A 10,267-nucleotide genomic window follows, 5' to 3' on the forward strand; every position below is an offset into this window, starting at 1 on the left:
AAGCTGGTAAAGGTAACTGTTGAGTCAGCCCTTATATAGTAGGGGGGCTGTTTAAAATGTATATATGTGTTCATGATCACAACAACATCTCTGTATCTTCTCTGTGCATAAATGCACAAGTGTTCGCGATGGTGCTACCTCATTGTAGTCATTTATACAGAGATGGAAAGGTTGGGAGGTTGTTTGCTTTAGGGGTAAAATCAGTACGGAATGATTTCACCATATTCTGCTGTTTATTGCAAAGAAAGGTTTTTATCGTGGTTGGAAGATCCATCCCAAATCAGATCAGTGCTTTTATGGTTGGAATTTAGTGTAGGGGGTCAAAAATCCACCTGATTTTCCTGGCTGGCTCTGCAGTTGACAGGGTTGACTGGCCAGTTTGGGAAACTTCTGACTCAAAGCAAGTGGGATGTTTTCCCCTTTGTTAGTGGGGATAGAGCTGGATGGACATTGTCAGATGAATGCTATTTCTACCAAAGAATTTCTTTCAATTTCTACCAAAACTTGAAAAGTTTAGCAAATAGTTTTGGTGAGCTGCTTTGCCATAGGTGTGACGAAGATCTGTCATGCCCAGGTGCTTGTTTGGGTACCAGCCTGCCCACTGCAAATCCAGATGCCAGAGCTCTGGGAGGTTTCTTCACATCCTCAGCTGGACAAGGTTGTGAGAGGATCTGGTTAGGAGCATCTTCCTGCTCTTGCCTGCGATGTAAACGTGAAATATCTGTGGGTTAAGCAGTGTGGAAAGGAAGGAGAGCAGATGGGGAAGAGGAGAGGTCACTGCACACCTATTTGGAACAAAACAAGACAGAACCTGGGATGGGCAACTCCAGGAGGGGCTTAAAGGACTTTTACTCCCCATAAGGCACTGATTGTCCCAAACCACAGTGTTTTTTCCCGTTGACTGAGGTTCATGGACTGCTCTTGGGGTGGTGATTTGGTTCTGCCAGGTTTGTCATGTCCCCATGTCATGGCTCTGGTTTCCAAGAGGCATCATCATCACCAAGGTGGTGGGAGCAGAGGGTGCAAGAGCTGCTTAATAAACATGCCAGGGAAAGCGCGATTATTCCGAGAAGCCCCTGGGTGTTTGCTCGCTGGAGACGTGGTGGTGTCACAGAATAAATGTCAGTCCCTTGAGAAGAGAGAACAGTGGGTCCTGCAGCTATCAGGTATCCCGTCACCCAAGAGCCAGCAACATCTGGGGGTGTTTTTTTCACTCCAGATGATATTTAAATATGTCAATATTTGTCAGAGATGAGCAGAGCATGGGCTCTGCTGCCTGTTTTACCTGCTGATGCTCTACCACTGCAGCAAGGTGGGTACCAGCACCTTGCACCCAAGTCCTGCCCATCACTTGCTGCCCCACTGCCTCTCTGGCTCTGTTAATAAAAACATGGTGCTAAATCAACATTTTTTTTTTATATCTTACAACCAAACACGGACATGCCAAGATGATCTAGACTGTGAAGTGCCCCTGAGGCTTGGTTTGTCCCTGATCATCTCCAGGCATTAAATGAGGCAGAAGCATTGTGGAGAAGGCAGTGCGTGACTGTGAAATGCTGAGCTGGGCAAAGACACACCACTGACAGAATATTCTGGTTGCATAAGCAGCTCTCAAATATCAGCTTGGCATTTTTTTCTGCCTTTCAAATGCCTGCATGTGCAACTGAAAGTAACATCTCATAAAGCAGCAGGACGCTCTGTGATTTCCAAGTTCCTTTTCTTTATTGAAAGAAAAAAATAATAATAATAAAAAAATCTGAATTCTCTTCAGGGTGGTCCCGTGTCCACCCGCCTTCCCCTGAGAGTCACCAGCAGCATCTAAAGAAGTGAAGCAACTTTCCTTGCAGGCGTGTGAACTCCCTGGGTCCTGCTGACCCCCCAGCCTGGGGTGTGGAAGGGACTGAGCTGAGGGCTGAGCTGCAGCCGGTGAATCCTGACCGAGGAGCCAACTGCTGACCCCCAGGCCAGGCTCTGCTCTTCAGTGGGCAACAAACAACAGGGTTGACCAAGGTTTTAAGTGATGGCTGACTGCCCCTGACAGCTCACTGCTCAGGAGGTAAATATTCCTTTTTGGACTGAATCACAGAATCCCAGGCTGGTTTGGGTTGGAAGGGACCTTAAAGCTCATCCAGTCCCAACCCCCCTGCCATCAGCAGGGACACCTTCCACTAGACCAGGTTGCTCAAAGCCTCATCCAACCTGGCCGAGAACACTTCCAGGGAGGAGCAGCCACAGCTTCTCTGGCCAACCTGGGACACTGTCTCACCACCCTCACAGTGAAAAATTTATTCCTAATATCTAATCTAAACCTCCCCTCTTCCAGTTTCAAGCCATCACCCCTTGTTCTGTCACTAACTGCCCTTATAAAAAGGGTTTTATTTACTGGAACTGGAACTGCTCAGTTTCATTAAACCCATTTCTAAAGATGAGACTGAAGATATCCAGGACTGCAACCCAGTGTGTCTGCCTGACCATCCTCCTGGCATTAGGGATACACAATCAGGACAAAATACAGAGCCTGGACTGTATACACTGAAAAAAAAAATATTTACATTAAATGCCTTGAAAATACAAACCTACCTCAATATAAAATGACAACAAAGCCTATCTCTAGACTCCCTAGAAACTCGTCTAAGCATTTAAAATAAAATACTAACACTATGTATTATTATTTATTTATTTATTTGCAGAAATATTTATTTGCAGAAGTATTTATTTGCTTCTGGTGTTTTAAAGGAAGCCAAAGCCCTGGGCTAAGTTGGTGACCAAACAGCAGAGCGGAACCGGGGTTGTTGAAACTGCTTTTGACATCAGTGGTTTCCTCTCCAGGTGCAAACAGCAGCTTCTCCTTATTTTCCTGTTATTTGGTGAAGTCAGTTGAGTGAGGTGCTTATGCAGAGCTGAGAAAGCCATTGGGAACAGGGAAGGTTGGAAAACTCACCTTCCTCTTCCATTTCCTAACTGGTAACATGGAGGGATGAGCTCTACTGGTTCTAAAATCTTGGCAAATGTGGAAACTGGGAACAGTCACTTTGCTTCTCTCACTGTGAACTCTCCTTTCTTTAATGAATCAATTTTATAAATAAAAGATGTTTAAGTAACATTTCTGTACATGTGCACGCAGCTCATTTGGGATGGTTTTATTTTAACTAGGAAAAATCAACCTTGAAGTGCTGGTTTTGTTCTATTTCCATGGAATTCCAGTTTTCCACGAAGGTGGTTTGCTGTGTCACAAGAACCAGGTTGTTCCCTGCTGAAAAGCCCTGTTTGCTCCCAATTTTACCCTCCCTTTTCTGCTGGCTGTTTTGGGAAGTGGAGTAATCCTGTTGTCTTCTCCTCAGGGTTCAAAATATCACGAGCCTCAGGAGCACAGGGCTCTCCGAGGGTGGAGAGGCTTTCAGCCCCACAGTCCTCGTCACCCCCTTGTCCTCCCTCATCCAGCCAAACCCACCAAACCCACCATGCTGTGCTGGTCATGCCTCTCCAGACCCCCCAAGCCCTGGTGTTGGGTGTCCAGCCAGCCCTGCGCCCCATCACCCACGTGGCTGCTGCTGCCCTGCCAAAAGAGTTTCTATTGACAAAACCAATTAGCACCGCTCTGTTCCTCTCCAGATGTTTTGTAGCTTCTCTTGCAAGACTAGATGTAGCCGGGAGCGAAGTTCCTGGCCCTGGGTCTGTTCTCCTGCTTTGGTTCCTGGTGATGGTCTTTGTCTCTCATCCCAAACTGATGTCTTGGCGCTGTGGAGGTCACCCCATTCCAGGAGAGCTCCACAGCTGGTCTCAGCTTTACATCCCTGCCTGCTCTTGGGGCCCTGATGAGGTGAAGTTTGGTTTCTAGCTAAGCTGGACCCATGAAAAGCTGCTCCTTATTCCCAGGGCATCCCACTGACCCTGGCATCAGGGTTATGGGACATCCTTGGACCAGGCATGGCAGGATGGAGCAGGATGTGAATTTACCTGTTACCTTTATTAGGACCTCAGAAAGCAGATGGACATTTGTGTCCCACAGTTTACATCTTTCCCATAGGTTCTGAAGTTGCGTGTGTCCCTCACCAAGGGGACATCCTCGTGACATGGGCCAGCTTGTCTGGAGAGGAGCAAAGCTTGTGTAAGACCCTCTGGGTGAGAGCTGTCTCCCCAGATTTTCCTGTAGTCTTTGGGGAGAAAGAGCTGCTTCTGGAGGATCCTCCATCTCAGATAACTGCCAGCTTGGCCTGCTGGACAAAAACATGTCCATGTCCTGAGAGCTAAAGAGTGGACCAAAATCCGCTTCTTGTAGCACCCACATGGTGCTGCTCACCTCGGCTCCTCTGCCACGGCTGCACTGGGGTCTTGCAGCCCAGGAGGGTCCTTGCAGCATGAAGAATGATCATGTATGGTCCTCTCCTTCCCAGGGATGGTGGGGCTGAAGGAGACCCACCACCCACCTTGGTACTTCCATTGCATTAACCATGCAGGAGCTCAGCACCGTGGTGTGGGGCTGCCCAGGGTTTGGGGCCAGTTTGCTACTGGGGGGGGGACTGCAGGTGACTCCTAATTTCTACATAGGCTTTGGGGGTTCGTCAGTGGGGTGGTGAGAGTGACAGAGGGGCAGGGCAGCCTTGGTGGGCACAGCCTGGACACAGCAAAGCCAACACCCAAAGGGCAGCAGGACCCAAGCTCCAGGCAAGGCTGCTGGAGGTGGCTCACAACCCGGGATCCAGGTGCCCATCAGAGCTGTGGTCCAGGGCAGGAGCTGGGGGCTTGTCCCCATGGGTGCAGGCAGGGTGCTGGCAGGGAGCCGTGCCACCAGTGCAGGACCCCTCACTCCTCACCCGGGTGCTCCCCAACTGTCCACTTGGCCTTCACATCCCGGAATGGAGTGATGTCCTCGTAGGTGGCCATCTGCTCCACCTCCAGACCCTGCAACCGAGAAGGAGGTTGAAACACAGGAAGATGACCATGGCTTTGGCCACACCATATCCCTCCTTGGTACCCTCACATGGGGACCCATCTCCAGGCTGTTGCTCCAGAGGCTGGGGCACCTTCTGAGAGGGGAGACGAGGGGGATGGCTGGATGTGCTCAGAGCTTGGCTTGGTTTTACAAGTAGCTCTTTGCAGCTGATGTGCAACACGCACTTGGGAGGAATATGTCCTGATGCACCCTGCAAGGGCTGGTGGTGCCCAGCAGACACCCAGGAAGGGCACAACTGGCTACTTCAAGGTTCAGGTTGATATCACAGGGGTATTTCTATGATTACAGCAGCATTACCTCATAGGTGTGGTCCTCCTCTGGGATTTCCTTGCCTTCACCCTGTGGAGAGGAGAGTCATAGGTTGGGTGTCACCAGCACTCATGGAGATCCTCCATCTCCTTGTCTCCCCAGGCCAGGTCCCATCGCTTCCACAGGCAAATCCCAGCAGTCCCCACACCCCAATTTAGATGTTTTTTCCCCACTTCAGCCATCCACCCTCCCATGCACCAGCCCCAAACCCAATGCCCATCCCCATCCCTCGCAGTGTCCTACCCAGGATGCAGGACACCACTGTAAGCATCGCTGTGGTGAAGCTGGGGATATCCCCACTGCTGGAGACACTGTCACTTACTTTATCTAGGAGGAGGAGCACGGGGACGCTGATGAAGATGACCAGCAGGATGGACTGGATGATGATGATGGCGTCCTTCAGGGTGTTTCTCCTCTGGATCTGCTGGATGTTGCTGTGACCTGGGAGCAGCAGCACAAGGAGAACACCAAGTCCCACCTCTGTGACAAGCTCCTGGGGAGTGGGGATGAGCTCAATGTGACCACAGGTTTGTGTGTCAGCAAGGACAGATGGGGGGGACCAGAGTGACATCCCTCCCCCTCGGGAGAGAGCAGAGCATTGCAAACTGCCCCCAGGGTTGGCATCAGGGACCAGCTCTGGGATGAGACACCTTGGGCAGGACCCACCACTAGCCAGGACCAAGAAAAATCTGATTCATGAGGGGAATGCAGCCCCTGGGATGTGTTTGTGTGGGATGGATGAGCCAGGGCACACCGGGGAGGTTCTCCTGCTGCTTGGGGGCTGGCAATGAGCAAAGAAACCTCTGTGGTGCTGTGGAGGATCTACAGTTGTATCTGATGGGGTCCCACCAGCATGGGGAGAGGTAGGTGCACAGGAGTGTGATGTGGGCTTCATATGGAGAGGGAAAGGGTGAAAGAAAGAGAAGAAGCATCATCTCCTGGGGTGCATGGAGGATGGGGAGCTCCCACTCACTCATGACTCTGAGCTCCGTCCCGCACAACTGCGACACCTGCTCCGCTGTGAGGTTCTTGCTACCGCACACGTAGATGCCGTTGTCCTCGTACTTGATCTTGAAGATGGTGAAGTTGATGAAGTTGTCTTTCCTCTCGATGCTGTAGCGGGAGTTGCTGTAGTCCAGTTCGTAGAATTCATCGCTGTCTTCTGCTGTTTTGTACCACTGCATGTTATGGGGCTCCCGGGAGTAGCAGATGAAGTGGACGGGCATGTTCTTCTTGGCCGCTATGTAGCGTGGTTGTTGCTGCACCATGGGGCATCCATCACCTGCCAGGGGACAAAGGTGGTCACAGCAAGCAGGGACCCAGCACCTGGGGAGCACCAGAAAAAAAAAACCCCACTCCCAGGATATCCCCCCAGCATCTCCCAAATCCAGAGCTCTCCATTTTCCCTGGATTATCCTGGTTTTGAGCATTCAGCTTTGTTCTGGTGAATCAGCAGCAGCTGGGGGTAGAAACCAGAGACTTTTTGTGAAAATATACTTCTAGTGGAAACTCCAATTTTCTGTGGAGACTTTTTTGCTGCTCCCACCCCTCTCTAAGGACATCTCATTAGTCCCAGCTCCAAAATGAAGAGCCTGTCCTGGCACACACCATGGAGCCTTTGCTAGGACAGATCCATCTCCCCAGATACCTTCTCTCACACTTCCACATTTTCTTCACATTTTGCTGTATTTTGTAATTTTTGCCCATGTTTTGATCCCAGAGCTCTTGAGTTTGAGGACTTATTTGGGTGGAAGAGTTCCCCATGGGTGGGAATGGCACAAACACTGTGTCATTGAACATGGTCCCTCAGCACGGCTTGTTCATGCAATGTCCTCTGTGAACGCGGAGGAAAAATGTGTGTGCGCTTAGGAAAGACCAAATGGATTCAACTTTGCAGAGGGAAAACAAGGTGCAGGGCTGGGGCAATGCCACGGAGGAGCTCACAGCCTGGGAATCACCTCTGTGATGGGAAAGGGCTGTGGGTGGTGGGACATCTCCAGCTCTGCAGGCTTATAGCTGGTGGAGACAGGAGGGACCTTGGGGACACACGTAGGGAAGAGCCCAACGGGTCAGAGATTACCTGTGCTGCTTCTGGTGCTGTTCTCCTCTGCTGAGGTCCCACCTGTAAGATAGGAGAAGGGCCCTGAGATATTGGCCAAGAGCTCACATAGGACATGCCCATGTGGGATGTCCCACTTGGGATGGCATCTACCACAGGTCCTTTGTGCCTACCCTGTATGTGATGGAGTGCTTGGGAGCATCAACCAGAGCTCCACTCAGAGGACACAGAGCAGTGGAGATGTGGTTGCAAACCTTTCCATTTCCATCCCATCTCCTGACTTTGGTCTAAGCCGCTTTCTGGTTGATGTCCCACTGAAACCTGCCTTTGCTATGAATATCCCCCCAGGCTGGCACCTTCCAGAAAGTGTCTGGACAGACTCACACCTCGTTATTTACACTCTCCATCTTCTGAATCAACCAGAAACACTTTCTCTGATGGGGCTTCCCTGACCTTGGAGCCCCGTGATGACCACTGGAGAGGTTCTCAGACCCCAAGACAAAGGCTGGATGGAGCTGTGGCACCTGCAATGCAGTGCAGGAAGTGGGGTGAGGTGGGGACCCCCCAGCACCCTTGGGTGCCCCTGCCCACAGCCCTTGTGCCTCAGTTCCTCTTGCTGCAGCTGGGCAGGAAGCACCAGCCCTGTTTACCGCATCGCTTCAGTGCCTGGCTCCATCAGCTCGATGAAGATTTGCCAAACCCCACCATGGAGAAGCTGGCATGGAGGTGGGGGCTGCACCACCTCCCAGCACGATGGGGCAGCTGCAAAACTCCCCCCAAGAAGAAGAAGAAAGAAGAAGAAAAAGAAAGAAGAAAGAAGAAAGAAGAAAGGAGAAAGAAGAAGGAGGAGGAAGGTTCAGTTCCTCAGCCTGAGCTTTGCCTTGAACCTTGCTACCCTTCTACAGACCTTCCTGCCCTGAAGAGCAGTTCAGCAGAGACCTCCTGGCTCAGCCGTGGGCTTCCCTCCCTGTCCCAGAGCCTCTTCCAGGTCTGTGCTGCCCTGTCCACCTCCAGCACCTGCATCTCTGCAGACAAACCCTCCTCTCCAGCCTCATTTCATTTTTTTCTGAGATGAGATGTACCTTGTCCAGGCCATGCGTTGGGTACGTGTCCCAGCCAGCCAGGACACAGGGCTTTGCTCTCCATGTTTTCTTGATGTTTCTAAACAAAGACCAGGGTGGTCCCTCACCCTGAAAGTCCTCACACCCTTCAAAGCCAAGATTTTCATGGCAACCGTGGGTGGGCTGGGCTTCCTCTGTCCTCCCTCAAAGTCACCATGAGAGCCAAGATGAAACCCTGTGACCTGGAATCTCTGCTGGACTTGAGTGGCCACCAAACAGAAACCCTTTCAATACTCTTTCTCCTGAGGGAACAAGTTTCCCCAGCTGAGGGTGGGGTCTGCTGCAGGTTTTTATGGGTGTCCCTGCATCAAGCAAGAGGGGTTAGAAAGGGCCAGGAGCTGTGTCCTGGGTTTAGTTGCTGCTTCTCCATGGGGATGCAAAGGGGAACAGCACAGAGATGTTCACACAAGATCCTCACATCACCCCCAAAAGCCTTTTTCACACAGGATCCCAGACTAGTGGGGTTGGAAGGGACCTCAGGAGATGATCCAGTCCAAACCCCCTGCCAAAGCAGGTTCACCCAGAGCAGGTTGCACAGGAAAGTGTCCAGGTGGGTTTGGAACATCTCCAGAGATGGAGACTCCACACCCTCTCTGGGCAGCCTGTCCCAGGGCTCTGACACCCTCACAGTGAAGAAGTTTTCATTAAGTTTGTGATGAACTCCCAGTGTCCCAGTTTGTGCCCATTGCCCCTTGTCCTGTCACTGGGCACCACTGAGAAGAGCCCGGCCCCATCCATTGACCCCACATTTCAGATATTTATAGACATTGATCAGATCCCCTCTCAGGTTGCTCTTCTCCAGGCTGAGCAGTCCCAGCTCTCTCAGCCTCTCCTCACATGGGAGATGCTTCAGGCCCCTATTTCCTCCCATTTCTCCTCCACTCCCAGACACTAAACCCCATGGAGCAAAAGGATGTGACTTGGCCATGGCCTCAGCAATGTTCTGACCCCATCCTCGGGTCTCCGAGAGCAATAAATGGTAAAAAAAAGGAAACAACCCTTCTTTCCTACCACCTGCAACCACAGCTGGGCGGGCTCTGCACCCTCTTGGCACCACTGAGGCCAACCAGCCACCCCAAAAATCTCCCAGAGAAAAACGTGTCCCATCCCCTCACCCTAATGGGAAGCAAAACCCAAAACTTGAGGCAGGTGTTGAGCCCTGATCCCCTGCGGGTCCTCCCTGACTCCACTGATCCTGAAGTTGATTTCCTGCAGAAAACAGGACTGGAAGCAACAACCACAACGTTTAAAGCTGAAGCATTTACAGCCAGACCGGGGTGAAGTCCAGGTTGCCCAGAGAAGCTGTGGTTGCTCCTCCCTGGAAGTGTTGAAGGCCAGGCTGGATGAGGCTTTGAGCAACCTGGTCTAGTGGAAGGTGTCCCTGCTGCTGGCAGGGGGGTTGGGACTGGATGAGCTTTAAGGTCCCTTCCAACCCAAACCATTCTATGATTCTAAGTCCCTCATGGCACAGAGTGAGGGACACACGCCCGCGCGTCACCTGGGTGCACATTTCTTTGCTGTGAAATGCAAATCCCATGTTTGACACCTACCTGTGAGCAGAGCCATCAGCCAGAGGTTCACCTGGATCACCCAGAGCTTCCTCCAAAAATCACCCATCTTTCACTGCCAACAGCAGGGAAACATCCAGCCACCAGCCCTCGCTTACACCGCGGCCCCTCCGACCGCCTTGGCCTCCAGACCTAAAAATGGCAAAGCTGCTGCGAGGCGAGACAGCCTCTTTCCTGCTCATGTAAATCCTCCTCAATGGGGACTTTCCCCTCGGGGTTGGTTTTGAATGCAGCACAGACACTGGGGTAGCTGGTG

The 10,267-nt window shown here is 51.6% G+C and overlaps 1 protein-coding gene across 1 annotated transcript; it reads right to left on the bottom strand.

Moving 5' to 3' along the window:
* Positions 1–4,803: 4,803 nt before the first annotated feature.
* On the bottom strand, positions 4,804–10,060 carry CD79B (CD79b molecule). The gene is made up of 6 exons (XM_010178107.1): positions 9,994–10,060; positions 7,344–7,385; positions 6,237–6,545; positions 5,586–5,704; positions 5,252–5,293; positions 4,804–4,902 (listed from the first exon to the last, which is right to left on the bottom strand). The coding sequence occupies exons 1-6, from the start codon at positions 10,058–10,060 to the stop codon at positions 4,804–4,806; spliced, it is 678 nt and encodes a 225-aa protein (XP_010176409.1).
* Between the last annotated feature and the right edge of the window lie 207 nt (positions 10,061–10,267).

The sequence above is a fragment of the Antrostomus carolinensis genome, unplaced genomic scaffold, assembly GCF_000700745.2.
Source record: "Antrostomus carolinensis isolate BGI_N321 unplaced genomic scaffold, ASM70074v2 scaffold43031, whole genome shotgun sequence".
NCBI lineage: Eukaryota > Metazoa > Chordata > Aves > Caprimulgiformes > Caprimulgidae > Antrostomus > Antrostomus carolinensis.

What these genes read in the sequence shown, in the direction of transcription:
- CD79B (XM_010178107.1), bottom strand. Translation starts at nt 10,060, where the DNA reads ATGGGTGATTTTTGGAGGAAGCTCTGGGTGATCCAGGTGAACCTCTGG. An exon ending in GCTGATGGCTCTGCTCACAG is followed by an intron (nt 7,386 to 9,993) that starts GTAGGTGTCAAA and finishes CCTATCTTACAG; the next exon opens with GTGGGACCTCAGCAGAGGAG. An exon ending in TGCTCCTCCTCCTAGATAAA is followed by an intron (nt 5,294 to 5,585) that starts GTAAGTGACAGT and finishes TCCTCTCCACAG; the next exon opens with GGTGAAGGCAAGGAAATCCC.